The following is a 21,568-nucleotide window of genomic DNA, read 5'->3' as shown; positions in this document are numbered from 1 at the left end:
GACATGTTTTAAGCTTAACCTTAAAATTCTGAATCACTTGAGTAGCTATCAGTTGGAAGGGCATTCAATCCTTGGAGACAAGTGGAAAAAATATTCTGTGTATTTGCTGTGTATGGAGATTCCATGAAATACAGATGGTACACTTTGCACTGTCTGACCCAGAGTGCAAAGCCTGAATAGGAACATAATCCTGCATCAAAATGCTTACAGTACAGCCCAACAAAGCAATGCAACCTACAAAGAATGTGTGGAGATGAGTTGTTTGCATTAGAGTCCAGAAGTGCTGCATGTAAAAAATGAGTGCAAAGAAATATTTGACTGCCAGATACCTGTCTTGCTCTGCACACCCATAAATGATAGGCAAACCATTGCTTTTAGAGAATTTTGAAATAATAGCTATAGGTGTGAGTCGGAACCTTCAGTGGGCTCACAGTTGTAGGAGAGGCCTTAAAGAGTCTTTCCTCAATTTGTATGGCCCCATCAACAGCAAGTTGCAGTCCCTATACTCTTTGGAGCTCAGGGACTTCTCCCTTCTTATTCCACTGTGGCACCCAAAAGGGGATGGGCATGAGTTGTGGCCAGGACTCTGCTCCCCATACACTGGCCAGAATCAGAGAAGGTTAAGAGGTGACTTAATTAAAGTCTATAATTATATATGTGGAAGAAAGATTTAACAATCAGTTCTTCAATCTAGCAGAGAAAAATATAATACAATGCAATGACTGGAAGTTGAAGATGGAGAAATTCAGACTGGAAATAAGGCATATATTTTTAATGGTGATAATAATCAACCATAGAAAAATTTACCAAGGGTCTTGGTAGATTCTTCATCATTGACAAATGTTAAATCAAGATTATCTGTTTTTCTAAAATATATGCCCTAGGGGCTATTTTGCGGACGTTTTATGGCCTGTATTATACATGATATCTGACTAGAAGATGGTGGTTGGTTTTTTTTCCACATCTTGCATGCTGACCTGGCCAAGATGGCAGACTACTGTAGCAGTTGGCACCTCAAAGCAAGTGTGACCAAGATGCTTTTGAACATCTTTCACCTCTACAATGCAAGCGTTAAGTGTGAGTTAGACATCTTTCTCAATGGCAAACAACTGAAACATGAAGCAAAACCATCATGCCACCCTAGACTGCCCTTTGACTTACTGTGACCATTTAAAACAGACAGCTGCCAAACTCAGGACCAGGAATAAGTAATCAGCATATTACCTGGTACGATATGGGGCACAGGAGCACAGACACTTCACACATCAGCTGTGGCATTGCACTATTCCTCAGCAGAATACTCTACCCATGTGTGGTGTCATTTGGCTCACACTAAATTGCTCAACATCAGATTGAATTTGACCATCTGCATCATCACAGACACCCAGCACCACACACCTATTCCATGGCTACCAGTTCTTAGCAACATGGCTCCTCCACACATTCGTTGCACAGACTCTAGAGACAGGTGAAAAAACAACATGCCAATTCAGGTCTCCCACAGTACACAGACATCTTCAGTCACCCCAGAGCATGACATATGTCAAATCATCCAATCTGTCAGCAGCAACCCTATAGCATGATGAGTTGTTGACTAGACATTTAGAATGGTTTCCTTGTCACTGATCCAACCATTTGACCACCAGGATTTGACCTGCCATGTCACCTTTGACCTCTGCTGAATAGGTTAAGAACTGGCCAAGGAATATGTGCAGCCAACCTCTACACCTGGGGTCTGCAATGACCCACTTTCTCAGTGTGATTTCCATCAGTCAGTGGAACATGTTGTTGATGAGTGTCAACTAACCAGAGTTCATAATGGCTCTAGGTCCTTTCATTCTGCTGATGAAGCTGCTGTCAGGTGGCTTGGCAAGCACTGAAAATGATAGAATAACTGGAAGATAACAGTTGTCCCTTGGCCTTGGAATTTATAAACAGCAGGGTAGAAATATACATCAGAAAAATTGGAAATTCGTGAGTGCAGAGGAAATATGGAGTCATTTCCTTTTGCTTCAGACTTCTTCAAGGGAACTGAGGAGTAACTCAAGAACCATCAGGAACTCATAAATTAGAATTTGAGAGCACTTCAGACCCATCTGAGGGTCTGTTTTCCACATAGTGGAAAGAGGTGACTCACTAATTGTTTCATCCCAATGCTATTGACTCTGCAGCACTGGTTGAGCTACTACAAGAAGAACTGAAAGGCCTGTCTTGTGATAAGACCACACATCCAACTTTGTCCAACCGGGAACTCAATAGACTTTGTTTCTGAAAGAGGGCTGCCAAACTAGAGCTTTAAAAGCCTTTACATGTCTCTTCCTGTTTTCATCCTTATATCTCTGTGAATCAAGTTTCTTTCAGTGGCAGCATTATATTAATTCAAATCCTTTTTGAATTAAAAGGATTTGAGACTCTGTTCCCCCCAATTCAATCTTATCTGAGACATCATTCATCAGCAAATCAAGCCCCATCCCATCAACCAGAAATGTGGGAGTATGTTGTACCTCTTTTAAAATTAAGTTTTCCTCTTTGAAACTTCATCATTAGATGTTACTTATTGTGATGAATTGGGCTATATCTGTACAATTTACCAATTCTGATTGACATTAAAGTTATGTTATGAAAATTGCTGTATTATTAATGCCTATATGTATGTGAATCCAGTATTGCTGACTAGGCCAGTAGCATGTACACCTTAGACAAATACAAAAGGAAGTACTTAAGGTTAATGATGGTACTTAAACCTCACAAAAATATTTTAGAAAGAAGTTACATTCTTAAGGGGGAAAACAACAGTTTAACTGATTCATCTGAAGTGAGGGGGAAGGTTGGAGCAGTAGAAAGTTACCAGAAGGAGAACTAAAAAGGCCAGGTGACTAGGAGAGGCTTACAAAAAAAAGAAAGAAAGAAAGAAAGAAAGAAAGAAAGAAAGAAAGAAAGAAATACACAGGTACAGGGACCAGTTATCCCAGCAACTCCAAAGTTGTGTCTTTTCAACTCTCAGTCTAATAACTAACCCACTTGGGGTTAGTCCATTCTAGGTGGGAATCTGGATTTTCTCAAGTTAATCATGGACACCATAGGTCTTATGTATGGACCATGTAGCCCAAGATCAGGGCCCTATTATTCTTGCCACTTCTCATATACATAACAAGATGTCCCCTGTTCTGGAGAGCTTACAATCAAAATGTATGACAAGTAGAACCAGGTGGATAAAAAAAAGAGCTAGAAGGAGCCCAAGGTAACAATGAGACAATAATGAACTGCTTCTGATATGGTTATAGTTACAAAATTTCAGCTGTGTATCATTAGGTTTAGAGCTCTCCAGGGATGGGGTGTTCTTCATCTGGAAGTGGCTCATTAGCTCCCAAAACTTGGAAAACCTAAGGAAGACGGGATTTCTTATCATTCTTACCAGAGGGGATGACCACTGATAAAGACCTTGTATTTTTATCTTGATAAAGATTTTAAATCTTGTAACCTTCTGATTAAGTTTATGGTTTAAAGTAAAGCCAATTCCCAAGCGTGGTAACTTTGGTTATAGAGAAGTGCTCTAAATCCCAATCCTGCAGTCTATGTTTTTAATTTCTGTTCAAAGCAGTGGAAAGTTTTCTTGTGTAAAGACTGTGGGACTAAGCCCACAATTATTAGGCCAATGTAAGCAGGTATTTTGAGCACAAATCTTTGCTTGAACCTTGTTAGCTGATCTTTCCCTTTTATTTCTCCATTTCATATCTGGTGTATTTGATGGAAGCGGTTCAGGCCATCCTGATCTTTTTGACACACTCTTTCCTTTTCCTAAAGAAGAGATGGCAAAGTGACATCTCTCAGACCTACAGAACAGTGATCGCAATGTCACTCTATTTAGTATATATGCTTATGTGTGACATCAAGCTGGTTATAATACTGGAGAGCCTGTTCAGTCCAGTACGATGGAGCATTCCATATTTGTATCTGCACATGACATTCCAAGCACATCCTGCATAGGGCACCTTACAGGGTACATATTATGTTGGAGGCTCACACACAAATCATATTATTTGTGCACCACTGTTAACATTTGGCCTGTGTAACAAAGAGCAGTGTTTCCCCCATGCTGCTACCAGTTTGTCTCATAAATGTGCTGTAGATTTCATTCTGTCCATATCACTGTACACAAGTGCCCCTGAGTTTGTACTCTAAATTAGAAATAAAATTTGCTGCCTTTCTGCCAAGCAAGTAAAAGACACCTATTTACATTCACATAAACCACTTTATGGTGAATCAGGCTCATGATTACTTTGATTATCTGAAAACCATGAGTTCCAACCTGGAAAAGCCAGCCAGCTGTTCCTGAGGAGACAAAAATATACCCTGTTTTCTTCCACTTTCTTTAAAAGGCTTTGTGGTTAGGAGTCACTAAAATTTGACAATTGTCATTGCATTGGTAATAGTATTAAAACAAGCTGCTATCATGATGTACTACTGCATCAGGGAACTGACTTTGTAATAATCTGGGCAGTCACTGGTATCAGAGTTTCCTATATATTTGTGCATGAAACTATTTAAGTTTGATAGATCACTAAAGACTGGATGTTCAGTGGAAGTGTACTGAGCCTTTTACCTTTAGGTCGGTAGTTTAAAACAGCACAGTAGTGTCTGTATTGCTGTTATTGTTCAACTGCATTTTGGTGGCCTCCATGAAAATGGGTCTGATCTCACTTCCGTTTGCTGGAGAGTAATGTCCACATCACAAAATGATTGTTATAATTTACACAAATGGAGAGATTTTTTTAGCAGCCTCTTCAAGGGGTCAGGGAGTGAGCAGACAGGGCGATTCCTCCAGAAGAGTCAAATTAGGAAGGCAATGTGGGAGAGTTTGTAGTCACACTTCTCATTTGACCATGTTGAGTCAGAGCCAAATCCCGTCCTAAATTACACCTGTCTCAGCAAAGTTGATGTCACCTGGGTATTTGAGAGGCAAATTTGCCTATAATTTCCAGTGCTATTGTAATGCTAACAGATCGTGGTCATCATTGGGCTCGAACCTGGGACCCCTGGAACTAAATGCATGAGCTAAAAGCCACATGGCTTTTAGCCAAGGCTGTAGCAGATTCATCAGTCTCTAGCTGGGCTAGGTGCCACTAGAGGGGGACAGAGTGCCACCCCAAGCAGGCATGTGTAATACTATCAATCAGGCAACTTTCAAAAGTATTATGTAGACTTTTAATGGATTTAAAATACCTTATTATACATAGTGTTCAATTAGAAGAAGAGGACCACCTAGCTACCCCAACATTATGTCTCTGCAGCCTTATCCAACGACTACATTACATTTTACACTAGGTGCTGGCTATCCAATTTTACTGATCCTGGTGCAATTATATCTCTTTTGTTTTATTCAAAGTTTAGGGTTTGGGGTATGAATTGTGGCTGAAGAGTCAAGACTTAATTTTGAATTTTTTAGCAGTTTTGTCACAAATTTAATATTCTTACAAGAGACTTTTGCACGTGTGTGCGTGTGTGCATTTGTTTTTGCAACAGACAATGCCAGTGCAGATTACTGATTTCATCATCTTTTCTTCTAAAAATGGTGGCAACATTTGGGAATATATTAAAGGAGGAAAAAGGTTAGGAATAGTAAATGTTGAAAAATCTATTAAAATGTATTCCCATGAGGAGGTATAATATTAATTTGCATGATTAATTTCCAGCATCTCAGGAATTCACCGAAACCCATCTTGAACTTCTTTATTTGATTTATTTCATTTTGTTGCAGTGTGATTTATGCAATAAAGCAAATAAATGAGTGGTTGATTTATCTTGCTGTTCCACTTGTGCGACAAAGCATATAACTGAAAGGAGGGAGAGAGATGGAGTCAACTGATGTAAAATGATTAATTGATTGTATGCTAATGATATTTAGATCTACAAAGATACTCATTTTAGATTTTTGATCATTTTCAAACATTTTATGAACATGAGATGCAAGGAGCCCAATTAAGGGCTTTCATTCCAAACTTAAACTTGTATAAGTAATATACAGTTTGATTGTATTACGGAGTTTGTTTTAAAGTGACTTACGTATGTGTGAAAGGTGTCAGACTGCCTTGGACACTGAAGTCCTCTGTTTAGCTACAGAATGAGTACATCATAGGCAGCTGCATTGCAGATTTCCCCAATATTGTCCCTCTAAAGTGCTTCAACATTCTGATGACACTGTTGCTAGGAGCAAGAGGGCCATTAAGGATTTGTACCTATTCTGTCCTTACCCTCTCTGCTGAGCAAGAGTGAGAATTAGTGCCAGTGACAATGATGCTTGTCTGAGATAGGGGAAAATATGATATTGAAGCTCAATCCAGACAAAAGGACGGGTGTTTCTGGGGTGGGTTGTAATATCTTTTATTGGACCAGCTTCTGTTGATGAGAGATACAAGCTTTTGAGCTACATACAGCTCTTCCTCAGGTCTGGTAGAGGTACTCAGAGTGTCACAGCTAAATACAAGATCAAACAGATAGTTTAGCATAAATAGTTAGCACATATTCTAAGGGACCATTCAAGGTGAAGTGGCCACTTAGAATATGTCCCTTATTACTTATGCTAAACTATCTGTTTGATCTTGCATTTAGCTGTGACACTTTGAGTACCTTTCCCAGGCATGAAGAATTCTCTGTAGCTTTAAAGCTTGTCTTTCTTACCAAGGGAAGTTGGTTCAATAAAAGATATTACCTCACCCACCTTGTCTCTCTAATAGCCTGGGACTGACACCGCTACAACAACACTGCATACCTAGAAGATGTGGCAGTTTTAGTCTCTGCTTTTCTTTTATCAACAAGTTTCACAATTTGAGGGGAGGGACACTTCTCAGTCCCCCATCTTCTCCTGAATTTTCAGTTAGCTTCATGCCCGGAAGCTTGTGTGCTTGGCTGACAGCTATGGCTGTTTTTCCCTGATGCAGACATCAGCCCAGCCCACTGCAGATTCCAGACTATTCTTTTGTGACCTCCAAATTGCATATCGATGGAAATTATTGAAGATCACTTAGGCCCCAATCCTACAATGTGTAGCATGTAGGTGCACTGTTTTGCTGGCACAGAGCACCTTTGAAGTCAATGACGGTCCTACATAGGCACAGCAATCTACCCATACACTACACACTGCAGGATCAGGGCCTTAGAAGCTTCAGCAAGTATAGAATTGCAATTGTCACTGCATTGTGAGCCAATGTTCCCAGGAAATTTTCCTGGCTTCTCATTTGCTTCTGCTGGTGTAGTATTGTTTTGTAAACTATGTGGTTTGGGTCCCAGCTGTCAGAAATATTGCTTCTCTCCCTGTGTGCTGTCACAATCATTGTGATCATCTGGGATGATTTTTATATTAGCCCAAATATATGAACATTTGGGCACTGCAGTCAGGGCATTTTCTGAAGACAGCCATCTCTTAGCAGAAATAGGGCTGGTTTAGGCAGAGTATAGGTTCATATTAAGCTGTTGTGGCTGTGTATACAGTTGCCTGTTGTGATTAGGAGAGGGGTGTTATGCCATTTTCCCTGCATTAACCTGAATTATTACCTAATAATCAACATTAAACAATGTTACTATTACTTGTAATAATCTTTTATGATGCAGTTTTAAAATACAACTAATATTCAACAGGCTACAGTATGTAACCTAAAGTTTCTAGTGGGGGTTTTATTCCCTCACTGAAAGGCCTTTATATCTTTTATGACACACTGAAGAGTCTGCCATTGTTTCCCTCCTTATTTATTCCACTTCCCTTTGAGACAGCATGTGGCAATCACCATCCATCTGTCTGAGGACGACAAGGGGTTCCCTTGAGAACCAGTCAGCATGCTCCTTAATTGGCTAGAAGGGTTTCTACTGGCCAATGCCAAACATCTCCTTACCCCTGGGAAATCCTGTCAAGTCCTGCCTTACTTGTGAATGAAAGGTTTAGAGCAGAAAATGAACCTGTCTCCCACATGGCAGCACAGAGTATTTGCCACTAAACCACTGGGCTCTGTCTGGTTGGTTTTAAAAACAATTAATTATTTAATTCCTGCATCTTCCCCATCATCTCTGTCATTAGCCTAACCACAACTCTCACTAAAAACTGAAACCTGCAGCTCGGATGCTTTTAGCTTTCTTCTTTAATTAAATAAGATATATGAGGGAAATGAAATGCCACCAGACTTGGGATAATTTTTAATACAGCAAGGAAGTTAAAAAGCAGCGGTGCTGTCGATGAAAGTGCTTTTGAAAGCCACAATGAAATTGATGGTCGTGCTCCTGCACTTGATAGCTCCTTGCTCATGTCTGAATTCTTTGAAATTCCACTTTTTCCAAGAGGAAACAAAACTGAAAGATATGAGTCATCTGCCATCTCCTGCATTAGGGAAGAGGGGAAGAGTGTTTTTAAGAGCCGATCTTTCTCTTCTTGCCACTTTAAAGACCTCAGCCCAAGGAAGAATATACAGGCATTGGCTGGAGTCTGGCACTGCTCCTCCCTGAGCTGGGCAACTCTCTGTGTCATCAGAGGTGGGCTGTAGAGTATCATCAGTTGCCCTTTTCTCCCTAAGGCCCTGATTCAAGAGACCACCTGATCTTCTCATTCACCATCCCCATTCAGGACAGTACTTCAGCATATGCATAACTTTAAGCAGGTACTTAGTTCCTATTGATTTCACCAGGATTAAAGCCTATGCTTGAAGTTAAGTACATGCTGCAGTGCTGGACTGAGTAGGAATGTTTTCCTTGATCAGAGTTGGACATCTCTGCACAGCCCTCCCATCCACTGCCAGCCTAGCATGCGAAAGCCTTGCATTCTCTGCCACTAGACTGCCACGCTGGCTGGACTCCCAAATTAGCTTTCAATAAAAAGTGGTAATCTGGGGCTAGAATGTGCCCTAGATAAGACACAGCCCTCAGTGTTAGCTGCACAACTCCAGCAGGAGCCCTAGGAAGCATTGTGCCACAAACAACACTCCCATGCCCCTCTGGTGCAATATGCGGAGGTAGTAATGTGGTACAGCTTTTTACAAGGCAAAGCACGCTTGCCTCTTTGTGCACAGTGAACTGACCTCTTGGTTAATGTGGGGAGGGAGAAGCAGGCAGAACCATGGCTCCATCTTTCCCCATTTATTTTTTGTGGGGATGATACTGTATGCAGAGCTGCTCCCCATACCTGGAGCCAGGGGCGGCTCCAGCCACCCGCGCACCAAGCGCGTGCCTGGGGCGGCAAGCCACGGAGGGCAGCCTGCCGGTCACCATGAGGGCAGCAGTCAGGCTGCCTTTGGCAGCATGCCTGCGGGAGGTCTGCCGGTCCCGCGGTTTCGGCGGCAATTTGGCAGCGGGTATGCCTAAGGCGCAGGACCGTTGGACCTCCTGCAGGCATGCCGCCGAAAGCCGCCTGACTGCCGTGCTTGGGGCAGCAAAATACATAGAGCCGCCCCTGCCTGGAGCTGCTATACGAGAAACCCTTCCAGGGCCACATACATATTAGTCCAGGCCACATACAACCTGGACTCAGTATAGCCATTTTGAAGCAGCACTACTGTGAAAACCATGTTGAAAGCCACATGTGGCAAGTAAATGATCCAGTCCTACCCAGAAAAAATAAAATAAATGTTAGTCAGTGGTGATTTAAAAATGAAATTAGTTTAAAAGTCAGAACCAAATTACTGTAAAAAGGTTACTACCTCCTTTCTTATCAATTCTTTCTCATGTATCCATAACTTAATTATTTTTCATAACTGCAGGGAATATTCAGTAAAGCCCACAAAAATATAGTGTTCTTAAATCAGAAAAAAATCCATATTATACCAGCAATAAAGCCGCTCAGGGACGTGCATTAGTGGGTCATGGGTTCATTCCTCAGTGTATGCAGGTAACCTACTGTGCCTTTTACCTTCTGCTGCCCTGTATGTTCCACTGAAACTTAAAGCATGTGTTATATCTGATTATTCAGTTGGATTATATTGTGGAATTGATTATTGTACTTGTGAAACATTCTTGGTATCAGTCGTTTTTGAGTTCAATATATGCAATAAACACTTCAAGCTGGTAAGTTAAAAAAAATAAAAACACAAAGTAAGAGGGCAGAACCCCTGAAAATATTATATGGCAGGGGTAGGCAACCTATGGCACACGTGCCGAAGGCGGCACACGAGCTGATTTTCAGTGGCACTCACACTGCCCGGGTCCTGTCCACCAGTCCGAGGGGCTCTGCATTTTAATTTAATTTTAAATGAAGCTTCTTAAACATTTAAAAAACCTTATTTACTGTACATACAACAATAGTTTAGTTATATATTATAGATTTATAGAGGGACCTTCTAAAAACTTTAAAATGTATTACTAGCACGCAAAACCTAAAATTAGAGTGAATAAATGAAGACTTGGCACACCACTTCTGAATGGTTGCTGACCCCTGTTATATGGTATATTTATCAAGCAGAGTGCCCCAAGGGTTGGTCCTGGGGCCTGTTTTGTTCAATATTTTCATTAATGATCTGGATGATGGGATGGATTGCACCCTCAGCAAGTTTGCAGATGACACTAAACTGGGAGGAGGGGAAGGGATAGGATACAGAGGGACCAAAACAAATTAGAGCATTGGGCCAGAAATAATCTGGTGAGGTTCAACAAGAACAAGTGTAGAGTCCTGCACTTAGGACGGAAGAATCCCGTGCACTGCTACAGACTAGGGACCAAGTGGTTAGGCAGCAGTTCTGCAGAAAAGGACCTAGGGTTTACAGTGGACGAGAAGCTGGATATGAGTCAACTGTGTGCCCTTGTTGCCAAGAAGCCTAACAGCATTTTGAGCTGTATAAGTAGGAGCATTGTCAACAGATTGAGGGACGTGATCATTCCCCTCTGTTTAGCATTGGTGAGGCCTCATCTGGAGTACTGTGTCCAGTTTTGGGCCCCACACTACAAGAAGGATATGGAAAAATTGAAAAGAGTTCAGCGGAGGGCAACAAAAATGATTAGGGGCTAGAGCACATGCCTTATGAGGAGAGGCTGAGGGAACTGGGATTATTTAGTCTGCAGAAGAGAAGAATGAGGGGGGATTTGATAGCTGCTTTCAACTACCTGAAAGGGGGTTCCAAAGAGGCTGGATCTAGACTGTTCTCAGTGGTACCAGATGAAAGAACTATGAATAATGGTCTCAAGTTGCAGTGGGGGAGGTTTAGGTTGGATATTAGGAAAAAACTTTTTCACTAGGAGGGTGGTGAAGCACTGGAATGAGTTACCTAGGGAGGTGGTGTAATCTCCTTCCTTAGAGGTTTTTAAGGTTAGGCTTGACAAAGCCCTGGCTGGGATTATTTAGTTGGGGATTGGTCCTGCTTTGAGCAGGGGGTTGGATTAGCTGACCTCTTGAGGTCCCTTCCAACCCTGAAATTCTATGATTCTATGATTTTGAAAAAATAAAACCCAGGTTATCAACCTAGAAGATACACTGTATTGGCAGAATTCATTAATTCTTTCATCAAGTAACTTATATACATGCTTCAAATATGTTTTTGATTTTTTTAATCTTTCTTTGTTTCTGTGAAACCTAATCTGGGCTCCTGCAATAAGGCAAGAATTTTTTGTAACCCCAGGAAATTTCTGGTAGCAGTTAGCTAAAGTTGATCCACTCTTTTTTGTAAACCTTACATTTCAGGAGCTTGTAACGCAACTACACCTCTACCTCGATATAACGCTGTCCTCGGGAGCCAAAAAATCTTATCACACTGTAGGTGAAACCGCGTTATATCAAACTTGCTTTGATCCATCGGAGTGTGCAGCCCCAGCCCCCACTCTCCCCAGAGCACTGCTTTGCCGCATTATATCCAAATTCGTGTTATTTCGGGTTTCGTTATATTGAGGTAGAGTAGAGGTGTATTAAAATTTACTTGAGGCCACTAATTGGACCAAAAATTGCAAAAACAAAATACAAGTAAAAGTTATTTTATCTTAAATCTGAAGAAGTTATGTGAAGTATTTTAACCTGTAATGAATAGAGATACTATATTTTCCTGGAAGATAATCTGTGCTATATTTTCTGACAGCCCATGAAATTGTAACAGTTTCAGCAGATCCGGCTATCAACACTGGCACCTGCAGTGAACTTGCTTGCCTTTAGAGAGCTCCAGTTTTTAAATGTGATGTCATTTAGTTTCATTATTTTAAATGAAGAGAAGTCCCTGTGATCACTAAAGTTCTGCTTTTAACATTGACCTTTTGATCATAAATGTGCCCTTCTACTGACACTGTTTGTTGTTATGTGTATGGTAAAAATGGAATGAAGTAATTTCATAGAACTGTAAAACTCTTGTAAAACTGATAGAAAGGCTACCTTGCTATCTCAGACACATAATGAGCCAGTTCCTTGGCCCCAGTTCCAGAGTCTCAAGTTAAGCTACCCAAAATCAGCAGTCACTTTTGAAAATTTCTGCACTGATGACTTCAGATGATCTTCTCTGCTCCAAACCGAAGGCTTAATTCCCAACACAACCAGCTCAGGGGAAACAATTAATGTAACTTTTACACATTGTTACCCCAAATATGCATGCAAGAGCATTTTGGCTGCTGTAACCTGATGAGAATGACTGATGCCTTTTTGGTGACCTCAGATGGAAAACTCATATTTCTTTATTTAATTACTCATATTACATGAATGTACCAAATGGCATGAGTCTAGCTCAGCAGGAACATGGAAGTTTACTGGCTGTTAATCAGTGAATGACCTCTTATGAGTGCTTACAGTAATTATCGGAGATGTTTTTGATAGGTTCTAGCCTCTTTCTCCCACATCACCCGTCTGTTTTGTTCTCCTGGTTTCTCAGTGGAGCTGTGATGTGAAGGAGGCTTCCAGTTCCACACCAGAGAAGGAGGGCCTTATTCTGGGCTGTGTAAAACCAGGGCCCAATCTAGCCTAAGGTGTACACTCAATCCTCAGTGCTTAGTGTGTTTTTGCTATGAAAAGCTTCTGTAAAAACAGCATTATAGGGTTCTGTGTTTATTGTGTCTCACTAATTCCATATCCAATTAGATCAGGTCATAAAAAAAGGATGATTTTCCAACTTCCAGCCCTGGAAAAAAGCAGCCTTCTATATGGATCTCTTTGAGACAAAACATGGATGATTTCATCCTTACAATCACTTTCAGAGCAGACCTGCCCTGTAATGCATCTGAGTAATATTTGCACAGTAATTACTCCATTATGGGAACAATTTTCAAAAGGCCTTATGTGCCTCAAGTGCTTCCGTTCCATTTTCAAAAGTGACATAGACACCTAACTGCCACTTTCGGTGCCTGTGTCCACAGTTTAGATTATCAGAACCCATGGTCAGCTGCTGCCTAACCTGAGGAGCCTAAAATCCTTAGGCACCTTCGTTTCTGCCAGTGAAGTCCCCTGAGTTTCTGCTGGTGGACATATGCAAAGCTGTCTGAGTCCTGACACCACTGAGCTGCTTCGTACCTGACTCATGCCTAAGACCCAGTGGGAGTTCACAAAGGAGGCATTCCCCTGCCTGTCTTGCCTTTGAGGTCCAACCCAGTAAATGTGCTTTGAGAACACCCAAAACCACATCTACCAGATCAGGGCCCATACAAAATAATGGTGGTGATGGTTCCCTTATTTCTTATAGCCAGGTGGTTGGAGCACTCACCCAGGCTATGGAGACCCAGGTTCAAATCCCTAAAGCAAGGACTTGAACCCACATCTCCCATCTTAATGCCCTAATTACTAGGCTGTGGGGTAGTCTGAGTTGAGGCTTTCTCAATTTTTCCTTTTGAAGTCGTCCTACTTTGTGTGACATGCTTAAATATTTTTTGGAGCTGAGATTTGAATCTGCCTCTCCCACATCCTACTAGAGCACCTTAACCACTCGGCTATGGAGTTGTTCTCTCATTCACTCTTGCTAGCTTAGTGGATCCCCACTAAACTTGCTGATTTCTGTGAATCCCATTCTCACATGTCTAACTTTCCCCATGATTATATAGGGAGCCTGGGTACCTACCTATCCCCATGCACTGTATAGGGACCCTAGGCACCAAATATGGAGCTGGGGGATTTCACTGGACCTAAAAGTAGGTGCTGCAATACTGAGCCTAAGACCCCTTTGTGGATGTTGCCTTTAGGAGCTTAAATCTCACTGAAAGTCAGTGAGACGTAGGGCAAGTCTACACTATGGGGCTAAATTGACCTAAGTCACGCAACTCCATGAATTATGGAGCTGGAGTCGACGTATCTTAGGTCAATTTATTGTGGTGTCTACACCATGCTGGGTTGATGGGAGAAACTCTCCCATTGACTTACCTTATGCTTCTCCTTCCGGTGGAGTACTGGAGTCAACAGGAGAGTGATCAGTGGTTGATTTAGCGGGTCTTCTCTAGAACCACTAAACTAACACCTCCCCTGTCCCCTCCCTTCCCCCCGAGTGAAAGACCAAACACACATTCTTTCAAAAGACCATTTATTATGTCTGGTGTGGGTTTAGAACATAATAGAGCAAATGGGAACAGAATCTTGGAAGGAGCACACAGGGAAACAGGTAGGCCTGAGACCTTGGACACAGAGCTATGTTTTGCTGAAGTCCTGTAGACAGCTCTATTTGTGTACATATTGCTACGGTTTTATTCCACTTTGTTCAATGTAATAAAAGGAACTCTGTGCATAATCTAGATAAAAATAAACTTGAATCTGTGTTCATTTATTTCTCACCCACCAAGGATTTAATTAACTCCAGAACTTCAACCTTTTTGACCCCCAAGCACAGGACACCAACAATAAATTGACTTTTGATCAACTTAAAGAAACTATAGACTTTATTTTAAGACTCGGTTTGCCTGATTTTTCCCTTTGTCTATACTTTGGACACCCTTCACTAAACCAGTTAGCCAAACTCCAGGACATAGTTAATTGTGAGAGCTAGAGCTGTACTTTACACAGGTGAATAATCATGGGCTATGACACAGAGAAAAATACATTAAGTAGTGGAAACTTCAATCAACAAATGGATAACTTCATTTCAAAATGACAAAAGACTCAAAGAACATTTAATCTCAGTTATCTCTGTAATGTTGTCCTTAAGAGCTTAGTTGGGAATATAATTTGAGATAGCAGTACATTTTCCCCAAACTCATAGACCTGCGAGGCCCCTGGCCCTTTTTGTACCTTTACATTTTATGATAGTCTGTGTGTGTGTGTGTGTGTGTATGTATGTATATGTATCCTCATCCTGTATATATACATCCTGTATATATACACACACACACATATACAGGATGAGGATTTGCTAACAAGATGTCTGGGAAATAAGCCAGCTTCAGTGGCTTTAGGAAGGAGAATTTTCAGAGTTACAGAGTGGCATAGGAATCTACTTATATTTAAGTATACAAATGTCTCAAATTATCACAGCAAATGGTAATTGACAGTTTATGATGCATCTTGGCACTGATTTCAGATCAAATCACATACCAGGCTTTAAATCAAAATATATTTATCTCCTTGTTGACATTAATATCAATCTCAAACTCCATCTTCTGGATTATGTTTACTTATGATCCATAAAGGAGACATCTTAATTTTTTCACATTTAAATGTTGTTTGTGCTGCTTTTGGCCTGCTAGACAACAGTATATCCCATATGTGAATATCACATTGCCATAACTAAGACTGTTACGATCATTTTCAGGATACTGTCTTTCTGAATTTGGCTAGCAAACTGCTCGGCTGAAGTCAGTGTTTTTGGCTCTAGGCACCTGGCCCATCCTAGAGAAAGATGACCTCGGGATTATTGTTTCCCATCTGGAGACGGCACAGGAAGTTCCAGATGTCAGAGTTCTGGCTCATCAAAGTGCCAGTTTTAGAACGAAGGGTCCCAGGATCAGAGTGGGTTTTATTGGTGGAATATATACCTCACACTGCCGTTTAGGAGAGGGCCAGTTTAATATTATTTTGGCAAAAGCTCACCTTAAAATGGAATTATCATTTTTGAAACATTTTACATTAACCATTGATGTGACTGTTCTGCTTTTTGGGATTTGTGTATGAACGATGAAGAATGCAGTCACTTTGTAGGGTATTATATATTGTCTCCCTGTGGCTCAGTTTCACCAGCCATAAAATGGTGCTAATGATGCTTAACTCCCTTTATAAAGTTTCTTGAGCTATACTGATGAAAAACACTATGTAAGAGCTATGTAATATTATTATATTTGCATAGTAGTTAGATAAGTAGTTAGATGAGTAGACATATACTGTAATACTATGAAAAACACTTTGGGTCAGATTGTGTCTGGCCCTGGCAGTTGCACAAGGTGGGAGAGAAGGTACCAGGAGCTTCCAAACTCCCTATGTAGAAGCCAGAATCAGCAGTATGTGTAACGACTGCTTGAGGGCAGCACCAACAGCAGCCCTTCATCTCCACAAGGTAAGCAGAGCGGGCTCCACATGAGAAGGGGAGAATTCATGCTGGATCCTGTAAGTAAATGTAACATGGACCTCAAGTGCAATGCCTTGAGGAGCTCCTACTCAGCAGCATTCTTTCCCTCATCTTCACAGCAGGGCTGTGCCTTAAGGTACAGTCTAGCCTCTTGAATCATTCACTGTACACAGCATGGTGCTTGTAAGAATCCTGAGATCACACCCACATTGTCTTCCACTCTCAAGACCCTTGCATCATTTCTCCCTTTTTTTACATCTCTCCTTTGCCTGAATGAGGCTCCTTTCTGTACCTTTCACACTAATCAGCTAGACCAGTCAGTGGTAAGCAACATCAGACATTCCCTCCCCATCAGCCCTGATATCATCCACAGTAATCCCAGCCTGTGCCAGTTTTTTGGACTGAGAGCCTGGGAATGAGAATCAAATACAGATCTGAGGCCCCAGGCATCTGAGCATGTGTTTTCTCACAAGGCAAAAATGTAGCACATCAGGGTGATTGGAATGGTGGGATGTTGGGTTTTCACCAATCATGTAATCTGAGCTATTATTAAATCTTCAGGTCCTATCTCTTTATTTTGGCTGCATTCTCTTGTAATTGCTAAGACACAGTGCTAGCTATCTCTCCCTTCTACATTGAGATCCTCCTACAATTTTGCTTATAGTCCCAACAAGTCCAAGGAATCAATACAATTGAAATTGCCACCGAGGTATTTCAAATCCCTTGTATTTTTCCTTTAATTTGACAAGAACAGTGGGGGTAGGGGAATACAGTACTAAAGCTCCCATTAAAAAGAAAACTTTAAGTTCTAAAGTAGAGAACAAGTTTCATGCTAAATAGGTTCTTGGGGTTGAGTGTTTGCATTTGATTAGGAACTCAGAAATAGCACTGTGATAAATAGCAGAGAGTGTACCACACCAGATTTGACTAATGAGATTGTCACTACAATATCCTGGTTCCTGTCTTCACCTGAAGCTCATTTGCTTTTCAGGTTCATTACATTTCATCTGTGTAGCTGTTTTATGACACAGTAAGGTCGGTTCCATATCTACCATTAGTATGAGCAAAGTGCAGCATATAGTATTCTGATTTAACAATATATTTTTGAATACCTCAATAATTTTTACTTTATTTTCCAGTTTTTGCTGTTTTTTTCAGTTTCTTAATGTGAAAACAAGGGCTGAGTAGTTGTTTCTAAAAATCAAATTGGCAGTACCTACTATAACACAAATGTAATGAAACTGTTTATATAGTGTGATACTTAACTATGATCAGGGCTTATTGACTCCTGGGATTTCTTGTCACAGAAATAGCAGTGGAATTTCCTCCTTGATAAGGGACCCACAGAAACTGTTACCTGTTCTGTTAGGTAGTCTCACCTGGCAGAACAGTAGTGGTGTGCTGTATTGGTCAGAGGAACAGGAGGGCACCAGTCACAAAAACTGTTTCTCATCCCTTTATTCCTCTATCAGCGTGGCTTATCCCTGAGATAATGCTCAGCCAGAGGATGATGCTTTTGACGATGATGCATATGGAGTGACAGTGGGAATTAGTATGCAACTGATGGTAGCATGGGACTTGCTGTGTCCCACTGAGGAGAGGTGCAGCTACTTGGACTTCTCCTCCAGCCTGAGAAAGGTTATCAGAGAAACTGTTCTATGGGGAGCCAGCGGAGTCCCTTGGAAGATATGCTGGGGAGAGAGCGGGAGTGTGGATTCCCACACTTTGCATGACAGAGAATTGCCTTAAAGGTGGGGAAGGCAAGACTCACATCCCATTTTAACTATGATACAGATGGAACTAGATGAAGATGTGACTCTTCAAACACCAAATAGTTCTGTGTGTAGGGGGATGAAGGTCGCTTCTCTTCCCCCCTACCCCTCAAAGTTGTACTGTGTTTGCTTTCTTACAGTCTTTTCCCTCATATGTGTAGTGTTCATGTAAACTTTGTTATCAATTATAGAGTTGACATTTCCTTGCAGTTTGCCAGTTTGTTTTATTTATTTATTTTTTACTGTTTTTCTATTTGTTTCCATTCTGCTGCAGAAATCTGATCACCACAGAACTCCTTGCCAAAATTCAACAGAAACCAGGGGGTATTGGGGATCTTGCCAAAGAATTTAGATCCAATATGCTGCACAATACACAGGGCTCTGCCTCTGATAGACAGCGACACACTGGTTGGTTTTTGAACTACTGTACTGTATGCGTCCCAAATTTGTGTTTAGGTTTAAATGTAATTAAAATGTTAAAGAGAAGTTTACATGGACTGTAATCCCTCCATGTGTCTGCTTTGCTGTTGGGAGACTAAAAATGTTTTCACTGGCTAATTTTGGGGATGAATGTATACCTTCTCCTCCTCTCCTCAGCCCTGCATGGTCCCCATCCCCTTCCAGTCCTCTCACTCAGACACAAGTCAGAACTCTGTGACATGACTGTATGTAGATATTACAAAATAGGAATCATCTCAGTGATTATAAGAATATAACACAAGGGCCAAATACTCCCTGTAGATGCACATATGTGTGTGCCATTTTATTGAACAGGAGCTGAACATACATGTCTGAGGGCAGAATTTGGCCCTCTGTGTTTATGTATTCTTTAGTTTAGAGAAATCTAATATTTCTACAGATAGATATTGGTTCCTTTGCCATGTCCCCCACTATCCCATATAATATGAAGATTCTTTGTAGATGACAGGTATTATTCCAATGCAAATTAGGAGAGGTGAACTTTTTTCAAAAGAGCATGGGATTAGATGTCACTGTAGTCAAATAATTCCATTATCGAGAGGATGGGGGCTCAATGTGCACACAACTGGTGCACTTGCCCAAAGTTCTAAAGCCTCTGGAACCAGGATCTAAACATTATTAAAATGTTAACTGTAAGATCCCATTTGTTAGACTGGAGAGTTTTGAGATTGGGCTGCTATCCAGAAAAAGTTCTCCTAAATGGAACGCAGGGTTAACTGCTGAACTAATTTGTGCTGACACCGAGCTATTCTGGAAATCAGTACTGGAGACTGGCCCATCAAACAAAGGACACTGCTGTTTTAGCAAACTCTCCTGCCAGTCTCCATATTAAATGTGAGGATTATGATCAGCAGCAGGCAGTCTACTAGGATGGTAGGAGAGTGCTTCCTCTCATGTGCGCATTTGTATCTGTTCACATCGTCATGAACTTCATTCAAGGCCACTATCTGTCTTTTCTGTGTATGTTTTGGGTGGCCGTAGAGTCCCACTTATGTGAGTTCAGAGCATGCTCTTTCTCTTGCCTCAGTCAGAGCTATAAACATTCATTAAAAGAAGAAATTTCTTGCATTCCTCTTTATCTAATATATATGCATTCCTCTTCCCCTGCCCCATAACTTCTCAGACTCTATCCTCAAAGCATAGGCAAGAATTCTGCACATTGAATTATGAATGCCAGTGATTCTTTCCTATATCTGGCATGCTAGTAAAGATTGCTGATTTCAAGTGACCTACTGTACCACACTGTATTTTTGGAATGAGGCCAAACAAGACTTTTTAAAAAAAAAGAAATTGCCATGTGGAATACATAAAGCAGACATAATATCTCACTGGCAAGCATTGATTATTCAATTCCTTCACTCGCAGGAAAGCATCCTATCTAAAGCTCACGTATTATGAGTCTGAATTCTCTCCTTTAATGGGTGAAATAGCCTAAATATCCTACCTAATAGAACACTACCGTTTTTCTGATGTATTATTCATTAAAGTTTAACTGTTTTCACAATCAATCTCAGGACATCACTGTTCCCATTTTTTTTACTGCAAGTGTGAGCCCAACCTTGCTCCAGACCAGCTGCTTGTCAATCAGATGTCACTTCTTGAATGCCCTTGCACAATTCTTTGCTCTAATTGGAGAAGGAAAAGTAGCTGTTTAAGACTGTCTGTTAAGTTCAGTTGATGCCAGATCTGTGTATGTTCAGTGTACTTTATAGCTGAGATTGTTTTTAAACCTTACAATTAAATCTCATGTCACCCTCCATGCAATGCTTTCTTTGATAATGATGCAGTATTGCAGCAATGGAAGCTTTACTTTATCTCCGTGAAAGACCATTGTCTTTAATAAATATTTCACTGTTAACACACTATTCCTCCTTTTTTTTTTTTTTTTGAGAGGATGTGATACAATTGCAGGTTAAATCTGCAGTAGATCTTGTCAGAGATAAACAACAGTCCTTGCAATATATAGATCTGGATATTTAGATATCTCTGTGTGTGTATAGATATAGATATGGATATATAATAAACTATATTAAAAGTAACCCTTAGACACATTGTTAACTTGATCTTGCCTCCTCAAAAAAAAAAGTAATCACAAGAATTATAATCCCTGATTATTTTTTTGCTACCCAGAGGAAAGCCTCTGGCTACTCTTGTATATTTTCAATCACATTAATTTCAGAATTGCTTGTATCTGAGCAGTAAGAAAAGCAGAGAAGTGGTCATTTTTCATACTTCAAATCACATACCAGTGACATATCTTCCTTATTTTCACTTTCCATAAAGCTTCATGCCTAATACAGTTGTAAAGAACAAGAGGAAATAGATACAATCCAGTTACGTGCTCTAGGCCTTTAGGGATAGGTTATTTTTAATGTATTTGATTCTTACCCAGATCTTTAGAGTGACCTCTAGAAGAAATGTAGCTACACCATTTCCCATTGCTGCTCCATTTTAGATTACAAGTGACGTTTATTTATCCCAGCTGTTTGATGCTGATGTCTCAATGTGGTGCATTGAAAAGTACCGATTTATCCGCTCTGGTACCTAAATTTCACCCTTGCGTCTGTGGATGCTCCTAATCTTAGTGATCTTCTCTAGGCTTCAGATAAGAAAAAAATAATGTGTATCCCATAGGTCATCAGAGTCTTTCTAAGACAGAGTTGTTTTGCCCCCAAGAGGCTTATTTGGTCTCTAAACCTTTAGGTCCTTTCTGAGATGTCTGTTTCTTTTCAGACCGATTTCCTAATGAAAGACACTCGTTACCAATGTGCTTTTTTAGTAAACCAATAAAATGCAGAACCTGTTTTATCAGGTACCTGCTAAGAAGCCCTTTGCTTTTTAGGATAGCTTAATAAATTCCTTACAGAGTAGAGCTTCAGGTGAGAACATAGTTTACAATAA

The 21,568-nt window shown here is 40.7% G+C and overlaps 1 protein-coding gene across 4 annotated transcripts in view; it reads left to right on the top strand.

The window, feature by feature from the left end:
* The window catches only part of TAFA5 (TAFA chemokine like family member 5), a 594,392-nt gene that overhangs the window by 562,001 nt on the left and 10,823 nt on the right, over window positions 1-21,568 (top strand). The window contains exons 4-5 of one of the 4 annotated variants that reach the window (XR_005592625.1): window positions 18,462-18,595; window positions 20,182-20,404. The exons of 1 other annotated variant lie outside the window; for it this stretch is intronic. Coding sequence is in view for 1 of the 3 variants with exons in the window: in XM_039519833.1 (XP_039375767.1) it covers window positions 18,462-18,539 (78 nt within the window). In the remaining 2 variants the exon portion in view is untranslated. Of the gene's footprint in view, window positions 1-18,461; window positions 18,782-20,181; window positions 20,405-21,568 lie in introns of those variants that run through there. 2 more of the 4 variants (XR_005592624.1, XM_039519833.1) reach the window with 2 other exon arrangements.

This window comes from Mauremys reevesii, linkage group 1, assembly GCF_016161935.1.
Source record: "Mauremys reevesii isolate NIE-2019 linkage group 1, ASM1616193v1, whole genome shotgun sequence".
NCBI classification, from domain to species: Eukaryota; Metazoa; Chordata; order Testudines; family Geoemydidae; genus Mauremys; species Mauremys reevesii.
Note: the sequence above shows the minus strand (reverse complement) of the source record. Positions and strands in the feature narration are given on the sequence as shown.